This window comes from Rattus norvegicus, chromosome 2, assembly GCF_036323735.1.
Source record: "Rattus norvegicus strain BN/NHsdMcwi chromosome 2, GRCr8, whole genome shotgun sequence".
Taxonomy (NCBI): domain Eukaryota; kingdom Metazoa; phylum Chordata; class Mammalia; order Rodentia; family Muridae; genus Rattus; species Rattus norvegicus.
Window position 1 is genome coordinate 189,326,090 of NC_086020.1, and position 20,954 is coordinate 189,347,043.

The following is a 20,954-nucleotide window of genomic DNA, read 5'->3' on the forward strand; positions in this document are numbered from 1 at the left end:
AAAGTGTGTAGCTCATAGTGAATGTTATTAAGTGTAGCCAATCATCACATTTTATTGGGAAGACTAAAATTCAAGACCCCCTCATTAAAGTTGTGAGGATGGGATGAGAAAATAGAAAACAACTTGGAGAATAATAAAGTGTGAAAGGAGAAATAGCTATGCATTTAATGCCACTATTTCAGAATTCACCACCATTCCTATCAAAGGTCTCTTGTCTCTCCAATGTGATTCTCATGGAACAGATTTGCTTCCAGAAAGATATTTGCTTTATGGGTTCCTTTTCCTGGATAAGGAGTGAATGTGAGGTTTGTATTGAAAGCCTTGCACACATTTGCATGATGGCTGTCTAAGGTCAGGGCATGGTCTATGGCCGTGAAATGAAGCAAAGCCAATTAGGCCATATGTGGATCAAGCTTGTGACCTTGACCTCATTAGCACCGTGATCGACTCTGCTCTATTAACTAGCCCCAGATGGTTAAGCTTAATGTAGCATTCTGTATACAAGTACCCTAGAGCACACTCAGGGCAGCCCACATTTTTGAAGTGAGCACTTTTTAAATGTCTGGGTTGATGCAAACAAATTTGGTGTCTTTCTTTTCTTCTTGGAGTTTGTGAGGAAAATGGCAAATTTTATTCTAGGCTAGTTGAAACCCAATACCTCTTTTGGGCTGTGCCCTCTCCTCCCTTCAGTTATGAGAGAAGCTGTAAAGTGCCACATCCTGACCTCACTTGTTTTGGCAAGTTTAACAAGCCATTGTGGTGGAAGCAAGGTATTGCCCAGAGGCCAGTAGACTTCATTTGGTATTTGTTCCTTATTCCACAGGGTCTTTCCTCTGACACACACGTTGACAGCCTGAGAAATTGCAGAAATTTTTGCTCAGTTTTATGCACTGAAAAAAAGAAAGAAAGAAAGAAAACCTTTGGTGGCCCTTTGTTTGGAAACCAGGGGCACATTCATTTGCTTTATTATTTTTCTTGAGAAATTAAATTTCAGTGAAAAATTTCAAATAAACTCAGTGAAGTATTTCATGCATAATACTAAAAGGTTAGTTAAAATATAAAGCACAACCAGCACACACAACTGTTTGAGCGTATGAGTGAAGAGATAGGTTAAGTTTAAGCTAAGAAGAGATGCTATTTCAGCAATTCGAGTCTCCATCACAGTTTGCGGTGAACATTACAGTGAAATGATAATTAGCCAACTTGAAGACTTAGTGGATATTGGGTTTTGATGTGCTTAAAATACCCAGTGAGAAGACACTCGAAGCTCACACTCCAGTTTACTCCGATCCTCTCCATGTTCATGACCTTATTGATCTTCACAGGAGGATGTTTCCCGCCATGAGAGTGAAAATCACTGGCCTGGATCCACATCAGCAATACTATATAGCAATGGATATTGTGCCTGTAGACAATAAAAGATACAGGTAAGGGCTCTGGAACTGTGGACATCACCGATATCCCAAGGGGGTTCTTTAGACTTGTTAGGTGAATAAGGTTAGAGTATACGCCAATGGTCTATGTGGTAGAGTCCCAGGTAGGAAACCAGGGCTTAGTAAGTGTGTTCTCAGCTCCTCTCCGTGTCTCTGGACAGAATGGGATATTTTTTTTTACAGTGTCCCCTACAGGGGCAAACAGTAAGTGGTTCTTTCTTGAATTTGAAATTAACTGAGCTCATGTTAAAGTGATGAACACATTGGATGGTCTGTCTTGTGAAATGATAAGTGAGTTGGAATTTGTTTTTTTTTTTTTAAGAAGGAAGTAGCAAGTCTGATATTTTAAAATTTCACCTCTGATATGCAACTCTTGAAAAGATGGATAGGAACAAATAGAACAATTGAAAAGATTGTAAGAAGTGAATCTTATCTGTCCTTAATATGGGTGTGGATGAGTCTGATAAATAACTTTAAAAAAATTTTTTTATTGGATATTTTATGTATTTACATTTCAAATGTTATCCCCTTTCCTGGTTTCCCTCACTTCCATCCCCCTTTTCCTGATTCTATGAGAGTGCTCCCTCTCCCACTCACCGACTCCCACCTCAACACCCTGGCATTCCCCTACACTAGGGAAATGAGCCTTCACAGGATCAAGGGCTTCTCCTATTGATGCCAGACAATGCCATCCTCTGCTGCGTATGTGGCTGGAGCTGTGGGTCCCTCTGTGTGTACTCTTTGGTTGGTGGTTTCTCATATTTATCTCTGTGTATCCTCCAAGTTCTTTGATGGCACATATATTGCTATTATAAAACAATGATGGCTTACTCGGTGTCTTGAGACCCCAGTCAAATCAGTGGTACATTTTAAAAATGTTTAACTGATGAGAACTTTGCTGTCAGCCTGTGAATGTGGAGGTGACATATGGATGGGGAAGAACTATGGGGAGAGAGCTAGCTATATGGTAGGGGTTAGGAGAGAAAATGCTTCTTGTAAGTTGAAGAGAATCTTGGAAGCTATAATTAGGGCTTAATGCCTCTGTTTGCCCGAGTTCAGGGCCCAGGTAGTCCTTTAGACCTGAAACATGGGGAGGTGCCAGATATACGGGACGGGTCTTGAGTACCATAGGAAAATTGGTGAGCTCTGGAAAAGGGAATTCTTTGCTACCATCAGCATCTCATGTATAGGGGCATTATGGGAAAATGATGGGAACGATGAAAACTTTCCTAACCAAGTTTGTTAGAAGTGCCTCGTAGAATTTGGATGGCTAGCAAGGAAATGGTTAACAAGTGAGAGGCTTGGAGAGTCTCTGCACATGGCTCCTTTTCATAGGACAGTATGGAAGATGTTTTTAATAAGGAACAAAATGCTGAACAAGTGGTTGAAGATGATATGGTTTGCATTTGAAAGGTGAAAGGTCACGGTAAAATACCTTTTCTTTAGCTAGTCACATAGACTCAGGATGCCTGTGTGCACACAGGGGTGCATGGCACAGAGAGTGACTCTGAGAATGTTTTCCTCATGAGAGCGGAGGCTTTGATCATCCGCTGTGACAGCTCTGTCATTCCCACCCCATCTGATTGTGCACTGTCATTTCAATTTCATGTACGCCTGTTTGTCCACCTTTCTCTTCTCATTCATACTCTGCATGTCACCCCTGCATTTTGTTTCACTGTCACCTCTCCATCTTTCCTTGTCCCTTTATTCGTTTCTTGGACTCAGATCCTTCTGAGCATCTGCCTCTAAATTCTCTCTCCTCCTTCTGTGTCTCAGATATGTGTATCATAGCTCCAAGTGGATGGTGGCTGGCAATGCTGACTCCCCTGTGCCTCCGAGAGTTTACATACACCCGGATTCCCTAGCATCTGGAGACACCTGGATGAGACAGGTGGTCAGTTTCGACAAGCTCAAGCTGACCAACAATGAACTGGATGATCAAGGACACGTGAGTTAAAGGACCCCACTCACCTCTGCACGCCTCACCCCTGCATCCCTCACCCCTGCATCCCCATTTCCCCTTTTGTTTTATAGCTGATTAGGTAAAAATAAGAATCTGCCATTTCAAGTAACTAAGCATAAATGACTTTTTTTTACTTGTTTCATTTATTACAAATCTAACATTTAGGAAACATTGGCCATGCATCAGCTCATATTTATCAAGTGGAGTTCTTTTTACCTCCAGAGACTCACAGTCCAGTTAAGGATATAAGACAGAAACACAGGGGAGGTTATACACTGGCAAAAGAAACCACAACCTTCAATAGAATAACTCCTCACAATGCAATCCCGAAGAGGAAAAAAAATGAATGACAGTTTTGGCTGATTGGTTGAGAAAGCTGGGATTTTACAAAACAAGTCTTAAGTTCTTCTGGTATAATTGAAACAACCGAGATTATTAATTTATCTCTGGCCAAAAACATGCACTGAGTTTTCAATCAATGCCAGCATCATTCCTGGTTGCTGTTGCTATTTTCTTCAAGGAGCTATGTTCTGAGTTGGTCAGATCAAAGCTTTTACGTCATCTGCATCTCTATCGACAAGTGTAGACTCTGTAGACAAATGTAGAATGTCTACAAATTCAATGAGCACGAATAACTATGCAGAGGCAACATGAACATCTGCTGAAAACTTGAAGGTGGAGGGAAAGATGACAGAGGGCAGAGGTTAAGAACTTGCAGTGGAGTGTTGTCTTAGCACAAGAATGGGTGGTCAGAACCACATCTAACATCCACGATGGGTGCGACCTGTCATGTTTCCATATGCTATCTATAGCTTAGTTCTCGCCATTCCGGACTGCCCTGGTTTCTAGGTTCTCGTGCTTCCCATCTTAATCCATCCTAGTCCTATAATGCTTCTGCTTTTTGATTTATTTTGCTTGAGGGTTTGAAAAGATTCAGGAACCTTAAAGCCATGCAAAACCTTTCCTCTTTGAATTTTAGATCATTCTGCACTCCATGCATAAATACCAGCCTCGAGTCCACGTGATCCGCAAGGACTTCAGCAGTGATCTTTCGCCCACCAAACCTGTGCCTGTGGGGGATGGAGTAAAAACATTCAACTTTCCTGAGACCGTGTTTACCACAGTCACAGCCTATCAGAACCAGCAGGTAAGAGGCCACTGTGGTGAGCCTGCTGCCTCACAGTTTTTAGAGAAGGTTTATCTTGTTTTTGGTGAGGAATGCTTAGTTCTCAATGACACAGAAAAGTTGGAATTAGAGACACCAGTTTTTGAAAAAAAAATTTCTTTTATACATTACACTCCAACTGCAACCAATCTCTCTACCTCATCTCCTTTCCTTTCCTCTAGATCCACTCCTCTGTTTCCCTTCAAAATAGAGCAGGGTTCTGAGGGGTGGTGGTGGTGGTGGTGGTGGTGGTGGTGGTGGTGGTGGTGGTAATAATCAGCTGAACTTGTCATAACAAGGTACAATAAAACTGTACAAAACCTTACAGTAAGGCTGGATGAAGCAACCCAGTAGGAGGAAAAGGCCCCCAAGAGCAGGCAAAAGAAAAGCACACCCCTCACTCTCACTGTTGGGAGTCCCATAAGAACACCAAGGTACATAGCTTATCTGCAGAGGACCTAGCTCAGATCCATACAAGGTCCACAATTGTTTCAGTCTCCATGAGCACCCGTGAGGTCTTAGTTGATTCTGTGGGCCACGTTCTCATGGGAGAGACATTAGTCTTGTAGCACACATGGAACATTGGTAATGACAGCGTGGTGATGGCCAGTGGCAGCTGACATGGTCTGCATTTAGCTCAGGAACACGTTCCTCCATTTAGAGCACCTAGTTGTCTTTATGTCTCCCTGTGTTTGTGACCTTTTCCCCATCCTGACATTTCTCATTATACAGGTTTGATTCCTGCTCTTTCTTGTATCTGAAGATTTCTGTGTATATCTCTCTTCTATGTGATCTCAAAGCCATGAGGCCTCTAAGCTGTAAGATACACATCTTCATTTCCAGACTCTGTACATTTCCATGCAATCAACAGCTACAACAGGGATCATTGACATTTTGTTTCTGGCACGTACACATTTATTCACTAAGTAGGTATTGGGAAGTTATTGGGTTCTAGTCTTTGTAGAGAGATAGAATTGGCTAATGAAATAGTTTAGAGGATTAGTTTCCTTGCCAAGAGCTTTAGTTGGGAGAAAACATGTAAATACACAATGACAACTGTACAATAATCCAACAACAAACACAGGACAGAGAACTTCTTGATCTGTAGAATGAGAAAGCGTTCCTCGAAGTGCTGATCCATTTTTTGAGATAGTTACACACATAGGAACCAGCCAGACTCACATAGAAGATAGCTGGTAAGAATTGGACCGAGGTGACCATAGGGCATTAATGTTCTAAGCATTACTCAGTTTGGCTTTGTGAAGACAGTGGTTGGATGAATTTATAAGTGATCTCTTACTTTATTAAGTTCTCTAAAACATACATCAAACCAGTTTTATATCATATTTTCTATTGTCAAATTGTCCGATTAGTAAAATACTTGCAGTGAATGGATCCTTTGCTGAAACAAGATTTCAGTTTATTAAGCCTATATATTAGCATCCTTTCATTTGGGAGTGATTGGAAGTAAAATGAACTTCCAATGTCACCGTTTTTGATGCTCTTTGAACTAGATGCTCTATTTTGTGCTTAAAGCAACTGAGGAAAAACATCTGCTAATCATCAAGCTCTTTCTTTGTACCAGTGAGGTGATGGTGGTGGGTTTTTTTTATAATCTATGTCTCATATGGAAAGGCTATCTCTAGCTGTCTTACTCTACTGGGTAGCATTCCTTAGAGGTTCTTTACTCTCTGAGGAGAATAAGCACTCTGTTGGACTTTCCTTTTCAACACAGTACAGTGTTCCTAAGTTTGGATTTTCTTTGCAGATGCCTTATTTTACCTAAGGTAGGGGAGAACCTGAGTTTGCTTTGGACACTGTTTAAATTACTGAGTCCTTCCAAGCTTCTTGCAGAGGAAGGTGCAGAGACCACAGCGGGCTGCACAGAAAACTTCAGTAAAGTTCTCAAATTTTGATACAACCTTAAGCAACAATATGCACTTGGCCTTTTAAATAACTGGGACCTGAGGTTCACTGTGTTTCATAAGAGAGGGACTGTGAGTCCAATTACTGTTTTAATTAGCAATTTTTTTCTTCTTCTGAGGGTAACACTGTGGTAATGAGCATTTGAACTTCAGGACATATGTAGTAGAAAAATAGAGAATACTGAACATTAAACATAGAACTATTTCATCCAGTCTGAGTTTAGAGGCCAAGAGAGTGGTTATTGTAACCCACCTGGAAGGCAGAAGCTTCCTTGAGAGTGAAGGGGGATTTAACACAGGTACCTGATATCTCTCTCATTACTCCATTTTCTCCAGTAGAAGTATCCACTGTCTGAGTGCATTCTACTCAGATATATATTCTGTTTGCAGGTGGTCTGGGCTGGGACAAGTGGCATGATTAAAAGCTCGAGATTCCGTAGCAAGTACACCTTTTTAACTATGACTGAAACCCTGGTGAATTGTCTGACCTTGATTTCTTAACTCCTTTCAATTTGTTCCTACTGTAGCCACAAATATGCCTGCCTCGTGGAGTTGTGTGGGGTAGTTGTGTGGTGTATATGAACCAGCCAACACTGCCATATGGCTGCGTGTAAAAAGATATGGAGGGAAGTGGGGGATAGAGGCAATTTTAAAGAATAAATTGCTCATTAGGGAGAAGTAGATTGTTGGGAATTGGACAAGGTGCATTTGCTTGTGAAGGGATTATGGCAAATGGGTTACTACTTTGATCTCTGTCTTTGTGCAAAGCTGATGAATTCATGATGTGATGATGTTCCTAATGGATGGGTCGCATTCGCTTCTGCTGGTTTTGAGTTTGAAGTAACAGCTTTTGCCTATTTAACAAGTCCCCAGTTGCTGCATAAATCAACCAGCACGATTGTTTAATACTCCCTTTGGCTGTGTAGATGAGATTTAATATAATACAGCACCTTCTAATAAAACAAAACAACCTTGGGTTTTTTCCCATAATAGCAGTAATTTTCAGGCATTTCCTGAAGATTCTGGGGAACAGAAATTGTTCTTTGGTAAGACATATCTTTTCATTGCTGTGTTCTTATTACCCTCTATGTTCTGGAATGAGCATAATTAATATCTTTTGATGAAGCTGTTTATCATGAGTATTTTAAAGGAAATGGCTAGGAGGCCTGTGTGGAGGAAAAGACAATAGTAGGTCTTCAGCGTGCTCAGGAAGATGTCTGGAGGAACACAGTGAAGGAAGCCCAGTGGAAGGAATGGGACTTAGCTGAAGTATTAACAGGTCTTTCAATGAAGATCTGTGTCCTGTAGCATAAACAGCAGCAGACCAGACATCTGGAAGGCTGGATCAGAGTCCTACATCTCTGTGAGCATCTCACTCACGTTGAGAAAGCAACTTTCTTGGTCTAGACATCAATTTCTCCTAGAAAATGAGTCATCTCAAATTATTTATTCCTCCATTTACCCCCCAAAGAGTATTGGAAGCAATATCCTCTCATTAACCTGAGGTAGCATAGCATGAGTGTTTGGTAAATTTTGCAAGATTCTTGTAATATTCTAGATCATATTTTTTCAACAGGTCCATTCTTGAGAGGTAAGAACTTCGTATTTTGCTTTTAACAAACAAAGCACCCTAAATTCTTTTATCTATCTTCAATTAATTAAGGCACTATCCTCGGTGACTTGTTCTTAGTCTCAGGACTACACATCAAAATCTCTCACAAATATTCCTTTTGACTCCATTTCCCCTAATAACACATTTTCCTCTTTTTAATCTCATTGCTTCTGCCCTTTCTCTGCCCTGCCCTCCCTGCTCCCTGGCTCTGAAGGCAGATTTATCTTGGTTTCTTAGATCCACATCTGAATGTCTCCCTAGCTGTTTCACAGCATTACTAGAAGGATCTTGCTTAAGCATAATGCTGACTCCATTATTTATCTGTCACCAATTCTCAGTGAAGCCTCAGGCCTTTGATGGCCAATCACTGGCTTCATTTCTAGGCCCATTTACTGTTATTCCCATCACCCACTTGCAAGAGTACAGGGATCTCACTTAAGTTCTATTGTTGAACTCATACTGCCTTGCTACTACAGGTAGGTTCCCAGGAATGGTCCCTTCCTTCCACCTTCTCGGTCTGTGTTTCTTTCAAGTTTGGTGAAAATATTAACCTCCACCTGTGTAACCTGCTTTCCTGGTTGCAAATGAGCTCAGCCTTTATGGTCCTCCTGGGGCACTGTACTGCTTCATGACCTTTCACTGCATTAGGGCCTTCATGTAACTGTATCTAAGCTTCCTCATATTTGATGGTACTTTTTGAGAACAATTAAACAGTGCATGTGATGTGGTAGAAATTGCCAATTGGAAGTTGAGAGGTGTTAGTGAGTTCTGAACTCTGCAGCTGGTGGACTGCCCTGCTTTGGTAAATCACTGTTCTCCAGTGTTCTTACTTGGAAATTGATCTTAGGGTCGGAATCAGCATCAGCATTCCGAAGTTCATTGAAAAAAATAAAAGACAACAGCAACCACAGCTACAAACATAGGCTGATCCATTTTGGCCTGTCTATTTTTTGATGCAAAATGTTTTTTATTTTATGAAATATTGATACCAGTAGAGTAGAGATATTAATTTTTAGAGTTAGAATAAAATCCTGGGACATGAATGTTGATCCGTCAAATGTTGGAGGGGGGACTAGTCCAGCTTGTGAAATTTTAAAGCCTACAAGCCATGAATTAGGATGAGGATGCTTCCACAATTTTAAACTACTGACATCTGATTGGTGGCATGGCTTTGGGCATGTGTTTTTCCCAGTGATACATCCCTGAGAGCATTAGCTATCATGACTTTGCTACTGTTTTGTTTTAATATATCCATGACCCTGCTTCTTTCATGATGAAATGTGAATTAAACATTCTTAAGTTCACGTAGTATTTATGTATTCTTCTACCTTTCCCTTGCTTCCTTATACTTGTCTTCCCAATCTGTAGACTCTCAGAGTTCCTAACACACTGAAGTAATTATTGCTAATATTTGCTCTCAGAATGCCAACTTGGCAGATCTATGAGAGAGAAGTACACTGTGCCCAGAATCTCAGCACAGAGAGTACATTGGTAGACTGGGCATGATGGTGACTGAATACTTTATCCATTTTCCTGGAAGATGCTGATGCCTGTGGAATTATCAGGAAGTTTCCATTGTGGTCTTTGTCTTCTCTGAGGGCAAAGACTGATGAATCTTGATTTTCTTTCCTAAGCAACGAACTAGATTCCAAAAAGATATAGCCATGCTCTCCCTATGTAACAGCCTTATTCTTGGTGAGATTTGGCTCCACAGATCAGAAAGGAGGCCTGACAGCATTGCCAGGTTGTGGAAGTAAATCCAGCAGGACTCTGAGCTACTTCCTACATCCCACCCTGCCCAGCCAGCTGTTCTCTAATTTGCAATTAGACCAATGCAGACTTCTTTTGAACACATTAGTTCAAGTGGTTTTTGATTGTTTTTTTTTCATTCTTTGCTTTTAAGGAGAATTTATTTTTATTTTATGTACATTGGTGATTTGGCTGCATGTATGTCTGTGTGAGGATGTCAGATCCCTTGGACCAGGAGTTACAGACAGCTTCCATGAGGGTGCTGGGAACTGAACTCAGGTCTTCTGGAAGAATAGCCAGTGCTCTTACCTGCCGAGCCATCTCTCCAACCCTTTTGCCCTATTCTTGGTTGAAAATTTTCTAATCTGTATGATTAAAATGTAAAGAGGAACAACTGAGCTCTGTATTAAAGGGTCGTGTAGCCTGGGTTCTATCTGATCATGCCCATCTTCAGGACCCATCTCCAGAGCCTGTGCTGCTCATGTCCATACTATGGGTTGTTACCGCTGACTGAACAATACGAAGGTTAGGAAAATAAAGTCAGTGATGAATACTGCTTTTTATGGCCTTCACATCTCCCATGTCTTCTCCTTTTCATGGGGCAGTGACTGAACACGATTACTCTTGAACAACTTCAAGGGCACTTGAAGTTACTAATTGACCTTAACTTAGCTGGAAAGACACTCATGATCTTTGTGATGCAGAAGTGAAAGCAAGCAGATCTGAGGGTCGAAGGAGGGCTTGGGGGAGAATTGCTCAACCTTGTCTTGGCTTTGTGTTAGTGATCTTGGTTCCCACATAATCATCTATTCATTCATTCCTCATTTAACAAAAACCCATTGGGTGCCTAATGCATGACATTCTAGGCTCTACTTAATGAAACAGTACTTAAAATTGATGTGAACTCTACCTGTCGCACAGAGGACGAGACAGTGAATTGGAAATAGGAACGAAACATAGTTGGATTAAGAGGAGAGATGGGGGGTTGGGGATTTAGCTCAGCGGTAGAGCGCTTGCCTAGCGAGCGCAAGGCCCTGGGTTCAGTCCCCAGCTCTGAAAAAAAAAAAGAAAAAAGAAAAAAGAAAAAAAATAGGAGAGATGGGTTAAGGGTATTTTAAATTGAAGAGACCAACAGAGGAAGGGGAGTTGTCTCCTGTGCACAGACTTTAGAACTGAGATTTAATATGAAGTCAGCTCTGTGAGGGCCTCTCGAGAGAAGGGTTTGAAACACAGCAGCATGGACTGCAGTTCAGTTTGGCTGGAGCCTGTGGACAAGGGCGGATCAAGGAGGCTGGATTGAAATCTGTTCAGGGGTAGTCAATGAAACATGCTGTAGGAATGTGTAACTGCAGATCATTGGAATTGCTTAGACCGGATAGTAGGTAGAAGGAAGGAGGTCAATTTTAAGACCATTTAGGTTAGTTTAGTCAAGGAACTGTCTGTGGTTGGGAGGTGAGAAGACATATTTGAATCTCACTAGTAAAACAGTATGACCTGGAGTTGGAATTCACTCAGACGTTCTCTCATTCCCCTCTTCATATTTTAAACATATATACATGTATACATACACACATACATACATACATACATACATACATTTATATATATAAATTTTGTGTAGCTGGTTTCCCTAAAAGGCCTTGACTAATATGTAATAGAGTAGGGCAGGGGAATAGATCCCTTTGTATTTCTATTTTGACTTTCTATCTCTTAGCATAACTTGATTTGATTTGGGTGCACATCTCTTCCCCCACTGGACTTCAGGCCTCTAGTTGTATGTTGCACACCCAGGGTGAAAATGGAAGATTTATGTGTCCTCATGGGTGCTTGTGGGTTCTTATATGTTCTCTGGGTTCATTGCAGTGCTGTGGCCATCTGTTCAGTCTGTTGTTGGGTCCCTGGTATGATACAGATTGAGGAAGATGCTGAAGTGAGGCTTTGTTTTCTTGCCTCTTAGGTCTCCTTTGTGACCCAGCATTCCTCCAGATCTTATCCAAGTCCTCTATTTAGCTTCTGATGAGTCTGTAACATGTCTGTGTAATTGTTAACCATCCCTCATACACACAACATACATACATGCATGCATGCATATATAATACATACATAGATACATACATAGATACATAGATACATAATAGATACATACATAGATACATAGATACATAGATACATAGATACATACATACATACATACATACATACATACATACATACATACATACATACTCTTCTGATCAGGCCCTAGGTTTCAATTTGAATGGGAAGACCTAGGCACAGGAAGCCCAACTCTTTGTCTCCAAATGGGAAAGAGAAAGATAATTCTTAACTTCAAAGTCTTTCAACTTGCTGATTCTTCTGAGTTTTTAGGCTAAGTTGCTTTTGTTGTGAATCTAATTATGATTGGTTTTATGTTGTTACTACTCCACATGTCTGCCTTTTGTTCTTCTAGATTATAAACTTCTTGAGAGCAAAGAGGTGACACAGCCACATGTTGAGTGCCCACCAAGCCTGTCACCTGTGTCACCTGTCACCTTTAGCACAGAAAAAATACTTGATAACTAATGATCATCACAGCCACACTCTTCCTAAATCTCTCCAAACCTCCCATTAAAACTCTTGGAGCAAGTACAGGAGTGCTATTTTACCAACATCTTTGGCCCTTTCTATTAAATTTCCATACAAATCCCGTGGCCTGGGCTGTGGCAATCACATCCTCAACTATTTCTCCCAAGCCATGAACTAGAATGTGATATTTACAGGGGTCTCTGGAGTCACCCCAAACACAGCAGTGCAACTGTATATCAGAAACCACTATCATAAATGAGTTGGACAGGATAAGCCAACTTGAAAGAGAAAATAAAATATTATAACCCCAACTTGAAAAGAAAATATGGTGTGTGGTTTATTGCAGTGGGTTATGGGGAAAGAAAGAACTGATTTTTAAGTCAAACACAGAAAAGCAGTGACACTCTTTAAATTCAATACAGTATTCACATGGCAGACACCGGACTTCAGAAAGCCAAACCTTTAGGCTCCTGCTCTGGTCTATAAAATAGATGTAAAATTGCCTTTGCTACGTTATTAGCACACCATTCGAGAGGCAGGGAATGCTTAGGGAGCAAAATAACCTTGAAGCCAGTCTGGAGCTTTCAAGTTAGAGTCTGTTTGTGGGAATCTCACATTGCGTTTTAAAGACATTTTAAAGGCTCTGGCTTTGGAAAATTCTACTCTGACGATGTGAGAAGGAAGAAGGACTAGGAAATGGCTGCAGCAGCGGCACCGACTTTCATTGTCTTAGTGAGAATAGGTTTTGCTGTTAGCAGCAATCTGAGTCTTCCCTTAAACGATGAGATTTCCGTATTTCTAGACTTGCTTTATGCAGAGTGCCTTTCGTTTATTTGAGCTCCCAGCCCTTAAGTTGTGTAATAATGAATTTGGAAGATGTGCCTTTTGCTGGAGGGAACTTGGGGATTCTTGAATAAACCACTTATTTCTCTCTCTTTGAATCAACACTATTGCAGAGTATAGAAGCATTTTCTGGGAACCAGGAGTCAAGGGCCAACAACGAGAGATGGGGAAATTAATTTCATAGAACATTTTCATATTATTCTGAAACTTCAAAATTTCAAATGAGCTTGAAAACTCTGAGGGATCAGCAAGTCGAAAGGCTTCATATTTTTTACCTTAGAGATTGCAGGAGGGCCAGATCTTGAAGGATGTGTATAATTAAATTTTTAAACTCTCATCTGGAAGCCTGAGGGTCTATGGCTTCAGTAGAGCAAGTCATTTACATCTGGTTCAGACACAAAGGTATCAAAATGCCTCCCGTGACCAAGGCTGGAAGCAGAAACACCAGGGTTCATATGGAACGTGTTGTTTAGGCATTTTCTAGTCTAGAAGCATGAGGATGATATATTCAATGGTGTTAGGATTTACTGGAAATAACATAGGATGCAATCGCAGAGTCTGAGATATTAAGAGGAGGTTAAAAATGAACGGCCTCCGAGAACCTGGCCAATAGGTGTATGTGCTGGTTTTATCACTCCTGTAAGCAGCCTCTGCTCCTTCTGATCTGCTGGTGAGTCTTGGAGACCAAATGAAATGCATTTCATGTAGCTTCATTTGGTTTTATATTTGAGGAACCCCAGCACTTTGGGTCAAAGCTGAGGAGCCTTTTGCGTCATTTCTACAAACATTTCAGGTCATTGAATGAGCAATTTCTGGTAGCAGGAAAGGCACATATTATGCAAAATGGGAAATGCAGCCAATTATTTGGCTCCCATGGTCCGAAGCTGATTTCCTGTTGGTAGTTTCTTGGACTGAACTGATGAATAGAACCATTTCTTCATCACTCATTCTCTTACAGAGTGCACTCAACAAGCCTTCCTGAAGGGCCTCCCTGTGCGTCACCAACAACGGACCACACCACCATTCAATGTTTGTTTTCTGTGTTTGTCTGCACACAAACACTAGTTTGTCACTAGTTTGGAGCAAGGACAGGGAGTGGGAGTGAGATCACAATCACACACAGGGCAAACCTTGGTTGTCAGAAAGAAGTGAGTTACACATCTGGGTGCCAGGCCTAAGCCTTATGTCAAGCTGAAATTTAAATCTCTAAAAGGAAATGGAATAAAAACAACAGCTGTTATTAATAGAGTGCTTTTTTTTGGTTAATTTTCAAGGGGTAACACGAAAGGAAATCAGCTAATATGAAAACAACTGATATTTGTTCGTTTGTTTTCAGATCACCAGATTAAAAATTGACCGAAACCCTTTCGCTAAAGGATTCAGAGATTCTGGCAGAAACAGGTAAGAATTCTATGATAAGCAACTTACTGACTTCTTGATGAAATTCCTTCCCCCAGATCTCATTGGTGATCCTTGGGCTCCCGATTCCCAAAGAGCGCTTGTAACTCTGCAGCGGCACTGATTCAGAAATGGATAGCTTATCCAGGAGTCCCCAGGTCCCCTCCCGCAGAAAGCTCATCTTCCAAACTTTTGTCACGCAACTTAAAATACCATAACCAATCTTTCATGCTGTTCTGCCCTCTACATTATGTTCTGTGGTTCAGTCTATGTAGAGTGCAAGTCACATGGTGATTTATCGTTATCGGTGGAGTGGCTGTCAGTGCAATGGTGTACTGCTCTGGTATTCTGAAGGCTGTATGGCCTACAGTGGTGTCTTACACCCTTCACATTTCTGAAAATGGAAGATTTCAGAAAATTACTACCTTCATGAGCTGAATTTGTAAAAACAAGTATAATAATTTTACTCCTGGGGAATACCTCCAAGACACATGCACTTCTGACTTTATAAAGGGGGGGGGGTGTTTCTAGAATACCACCTTTCTCTTTTCATTTTTTAAAAATAATTTTTCTAGTGTTTGAGATTAAAATTATGACAGTCCTTCCATTCTTTTCCACCATCCAAATCATCCTATGTATTCTGCCCCTGCTCCCCTTACAATTCAAAATTCATGTCCCTCTCTTTGTAGTGTGAGTGTGAGTGTGTGTGTGTGTGTGTGTGTGTGTGTGTGTGTATTTCTAAATATACAAATCCAATCTTCTCTGTCTGTACAGTGGTACGTGCATGGATGTTTTTGTGCCTGACCATTTGGTATTAGACAACCAACTGGAGGCAGAGACTATTTCTCCTTCTCTCAGCTTTCCCTAGCGGCCTGTAGCTCTTGAATGGGGGTTGTGCACTCTTCTTTCTCCACATTAGGTTGCTCGTTTATGTTGTCTTTGTTCAGGTCATGCTCAGATAGCCATGCTGTTGAGACGTCGTGTGTGTAGCTTCTCTCATGTCTCTAGGGGACACACTCTGACAGTAACCTTCCTGTCCTTCTGGCTCTTAGAATCTCCCCGCCCCCCTTTCCAAACTGATACTTGAGCTTTGGGTGTGAGGGTTGGGCTGTTAGATGTGTTAGCTGGGCTTTGCTTCGTAACTCTTATCTTTTGGCTGGTTGCTGTTTTCTGCAGCAGTCTCCATCCGTTAGAGCAAGGAGAAGTTTCAGTGATGAGGGGGAATACCAGCTTTCTTTATTACCAACACCTTTGGTTTCAGGACTTGCCAGATGGTCACAGGATTATTTTCTCCCATTGTGAAATGTCTTTGAGACTATACTGATTTTTTGACTGATAACACTTTCTTCTAAATGATTTCCTACATAAAATTAAAATCTATGGCAACTTGGGAAGCCAGACATGTCTTCAGCTTCCAATTAGGCAGTTTCACCAGGTACTGGCACTAGAGACTGGGAGAGTGTGATGGGGACACCGGTTGTAGCATGGGCATTGCGACATGATTGACTTTCAGCAGACACCAGGCTTCTTTCATAATCTGCAAGGACTGCTTTACATCTGGACAACAGATTGTCAGGCATTATCTTTGGTATTCTCTCTACAGAAGTTTTTTTTTTTTGATAAATCAACAATTTATATTTAGAACGATGAAAGATGAGATACATTATCCAATCACAGACCAGTGTTTGAGCATGAACAGACCCCATGTGTGATGGCGTCTACCTTAGGGTAAAGATGTGCAGTGGGCATATGTCTAGATTTGAGGAAGGACATTCTATGATGCCTACACAATGACTAAACCACCTAATCACATTCCCCGGGTAGGCCATGGATGGCAAGGATATTCATAGCCTGTAGCTTGGAGTTCATGGATAGCTTCAGGATCTGTGAATTCCTAGTGTACACTTCACTAAACCGTAGATGTATAGTACAAACCGCCCACGGTGATCATTTCTTTCACAAAATATCTTAGAGGAGCACTTTTTTACTGAACTCTTATCGTATATTCGACATACATCTAGATAGCTATAAATTTCATTTGACTCAAAATCCATAAGGTCACCTCCACTGAGTAACATAAACTTCACTCAATTTTCCAGTGTTTAGCTAACATTAAGTTACGTGGTCTAGGTAACAGTATTCTAGAACTCAGTGAGCGAGTGACTCTTGGTCAAAAGATTTCCTGTTTCACAAAGGTCTTCTTCTTCATAGCCGTGTCAATAAAGAACAAACACATATTCATTCTGTCTCAGATGTGCTCCACCTTGAACTCATTGCCCAGGTCACCAAAAGCATTTCCATTTTCTGAATTTCTAGGATACTGCTCTCTGAGCTTCTTGAAGACTTAATTAGTGATAAGGTATTTAAAAAATGGCAGGGTACTCATGGTAGGCAGGCCATGGATGGCAAGAGTATTCAAAGTCTATAGCTTGGAGATCATGGATGGCTTTCAGGGTCTGTGGGTCCCTAGTGTGTAAGTATAACTGTGTACATGAGCAGTTGTATATTATTTTTTCTGATAAGTCTGTAGTGCTCTGTATATTTTGACATATCCACCACCCAAGGTAAGAATTTCTGCTCTATACCTGAATATTTATCTCCAGGGCCAAGCATGGTCATATCATTTATTCAGCTATTCTTTTCTTTTCATTGGGGGAGGGTGAGACTCTCTAGTAGTATTTAGTGTTTTGTTTATTTTCTTATGGATGTTTAATGTATCACTTTTCTCCCCCTGCTACCCCCTTGCCTTTGTGTTTCATTGGAGCCCTTGCAATGTGTAGTATTTGTTCAAACACCTATTCTAGAGTTGATTTTTATTCCTCAGCTAGAGCTTCCTGTTGATCGGCACCCCACTCTTAGGAGTTATAATAGAAGGTATACACTCTTGGAAGTTACTATTTAGAATGTTCTTGTCTGCGTTGCATAGATAGCAAGGAAAAATTCATAGATTTTTGATAAAAATCAACCAGAAGGTCAAGTGGGAATGGAAGCTGTTTCAATAGGACGGCTGAGGTTAGATGATCCAATGCTAAGAAGCAGGTAGAAGGGAGGTTTCTAGAAATCAGGTGTAAGGACAGACGTGTGTTTGCTGTGTTTGCATATTGGGGAGCCTCTGTGGCTACAGTGAGGCCCTTTTTATAACTGCGTCTCAGTAGCATGGGATGGGAAATGCCCGTGTATGACAAAATAGCTTGTGCTCACTAATATTAAACCTATGCTTCAGGAACCGAGGCTCACTGCCTTCTGCCTTGAGACTATGACTGCTATGTGTTGAGGGATTGGCTACTGGCTACTTAGCTGAACTGCTGAGAGGAGTTTCTCCTGGGGACTAGGGAATGAATGTCTTGCTGCTCAGAGATGATGGGGGTTTTCCTCTCCTGCTTGATGGGCTGCTCTTCTCTGTAAGACTCCTTGAAAATACAACTATGGGTAAATCAAGGACAGACTGTTTATGTGATAGTGCAGAAGGCTGAGGTTGGAAGTCAGGCTTAGCCTATTTCTTATAGTAAGAGAATTCTTTCCTATGCCATATCAAACCCTGCAAGCCATACTAAAAGGAGAAGAATGAAATCCTGTCATTTGTGCATTAATGGGACCAAAGGACAGTAAATGAAATAAGTCACCACAAAAAGCCACATAGTATATTCCATATCCAGAAGTTAAAACAGTTGATTTCTGTAGAAATGAGAAACACAGCAGTTGTTCCTGGAAGTTATAGAAAGAGAGAGAGAGTAAGGAGAGATATAAGAAAGAAGAACAGTAAATAACAAAATAGAGTGTCACAAGAAGGTGAGTTCTGATATGCAACAGCATTTGAAGATAACTGAAGTTACAATTTATCACACATTTAGAAGAGTTCAAAACTTCCCGATTGCATGAAATGAGGTGTTTAAGGAGAAGAAAAACATTGGCCTGATTTGATCATCGCATATTGTGCACACATAGAGTTATCCTGCAACACATAGAGGGCTATGTAAGCTGTATACTATGTGTCAATTAAAGTAAAACTCCGTAAAGGTTAATTGAAGGGTTATTAGTAACTTCTCCGTTCTCTGCAAGTGAACACTTAGCATCCGGGGGTTCATCTTGCATTTTACAAACCTTCTACTTCTTACAAACGTTTTGAGACATGAAGGTGTTAAGCGGGTTTGTCAGAGCAAAGCTGGAGTGCTGGTGAACACCCATGTCTGCCCAGCTTCAGAAATGTACAACCCATGCATTGTGCTAGCATCCTGTCCTTGACTGAGTTAGCGACAACAGACCCTGAGTGTAGAATTCTTCCTCTACATAACATACATTGTTTAAATGCTGTGTCTGTCTCAAAGCCACCTGTGAGCTTGCACCTGCGTTCATAGACTATTGCCAATAGTAGTCTTCTCATTCACTACATATGCCCTATAAACAAGGATCCCCAGATGAGGACAAAAAACCAAGCTGAACCTTTCTAGCAGCTGAAGCTGGGGTGCGCTCTCAGTGCCTTACAATGGGGACAAGAGTGTATGGCTTCTTTCTCCAACATTCTTGGAAACTACATAACAATAGACTTGCTAAGGCAAGTATAAAGATTTTGAATGGTTTTCCTCTTTCAAAAGTTCAAAAATCACCCAATTATCATTAGCTGCTAAGTGTCTTAATTCTCACTAGCTAACTACAAGGTCTGGTGTGGGCAAGACTTTTGGTGTTATCATGTGTATAGGAAAGATGGATGGAGGAGTGTATGGAGAGTGATTTGCATCCTGGACCTGGTGGTTCTGAGTTAGCATCAGGACCAGTGTATCACCTTCTGTCCAGCCTCTCATCTGTGGCTTTTTCATGCAAACACTGCTCTTCCCAACCTCTGTTCTTCCACATGCATTTTAGACATCAAATGACTCATGCGGAGGAGCACAGCTTGATGAATTGCATATAAATGTAACTAAAACATACGGATTACATTTCCTTTAAAAACACATGGGCTTAAAAATTAGAGGGGAAAGTGCTTGGCCAATGTTTTTTGGTTTCACAGAACACAAAACATTTGTGGAATACTTTGGAGTTACAGAGGTTGCCAAACCTCAAACCAAAACACGTTCAGGTTTGTCGATCTCAATCCATCCCAGCACAATCCAGAGGCTGGAGAAGGGGGAAGAGGAAAGATGCAACCACCCACTGTATGCTTGACTTGTACCTTGGGCAGTGTTCCTGGGCCTCTGAGGCTCACACACTGAATCCCATCAGAGTGAGGCCCAGGCCATAGATTTCCTCTGAAATAAACAGCGTAGTACAGAACAAGAGCTGAACTCTAGCTGCCATTCTTAGCTATAGATATATATGGGCTCCTGGTGTATAGAATTGTTCTTTTGTCCTTTTTTTCCTATGAGATCCAGTGGCTGATCTAAAGGCTGGGTCTGGAAGGAGGATCCACCAGGATCTGCTTGCATCTACAGTGTAGTCTCAGACTTCCTGTTGGGTGCTAAGCCTAGCAGAGGAGGTCTATAAAGTTGGGAGTCAGCTTCTTTTAGGGAAGTTCTGACCCTTTATTCAACCCCACATTTGTGCCATAATCTCCAGACAATCTTACCAGCTACTACATTGGTATTTTGGTCTTCATTGTGTTAGATTGCTGTGTCATTCTCTTGATTGAGTCAGCAATCCAGAACTGTATTTTTCCAAGTTTATCCTCTTACATATTCCTTCTCTCACAGTGCCGGTGTACAGAGTCAATTGAAAACTGATCACTAGTTGCGAAACCACATTGATGAGTGAGAGATAGATTAAAAAGAAATAATAAGAAATTAATTAAATAGAACAGTAAGAAAGGCTCATTCCAACAAGTGGCAAATGAAGGAGACCAGAAACCAAGGGCCAGGTTTGAATGCACAAGGAGAGAGAAGAAGGATTGAGTTTGTGATTAGTTAGAAAAACTAAGGGCCATTTGGATGCAAATCTGAGCCTGCTGACTTCTGTCAGATTCTCATTTGACAGAATTGTTGCTTCGACCCACATGTCCAAGGGGCCATGTGATCTGCTGCAGAGACCAGGCATCCCTGTGCTTCCTAGATTCCTGGAGAAGGATACCAACAAGTTTTCAATGTTTGTAAGAGACACGGAGAAGTTCTCAGAGGCAGAGCTAAAGCAGATTGAGGTTTGGTTGAACAAGGTCACTTGGCAACGAACCGAGAAGTAAATTATGCCTACTGGGAAGCATGAAGCATAGGCAAGAAATGGGTCATGAAGCTGAAGACAAAAGGGACACTTTTCAAGAGGTCAGAAGTAGCCTTGGGAGATTCATCTTCCCTCAAGAGTCCTTGTTGCTCAGCTA

At 41.2% G+C, this 20,954-nt stretch overlaps 1 protein-coding gene across 2 annotated transcripts in view; it reads left to right on the forward strand.

Moving 5' to 3' along the window:
- Tbx15 (T-box transcription factor 15) overlaps nucleotides 1–20,954 on the forward strand; it is a 111,094-nt gene that overhangs the window by 60,717 nt on the left and 29,423 nt on the right. For both annotated transcript variants that reach the window (NM_001395075.1, XM_008761285.4), the window contains exons 3-6: nucleotides 1,326–1,427; nucleotides 3,210–3,381; nucleotides 4,376–4,543; nucleotides 14,592–14,656. In NM_001395075.1, coding sequence (NP_001382004.1) covers nucleotides 1,326–1,427; nucleotides 3,210–3,381; nucleotides 4,376–4,543; nucleotides 14,592–14,656 — 507 coding nt within the window. The remainder of the gene's footprint in view (nucleotides 1–1,325; nucleotides 1,428–3,209; nucleotides 3,382–4,375; nucleotides 4,544–14,591; nucleotides 14,657–20,954) is intronic.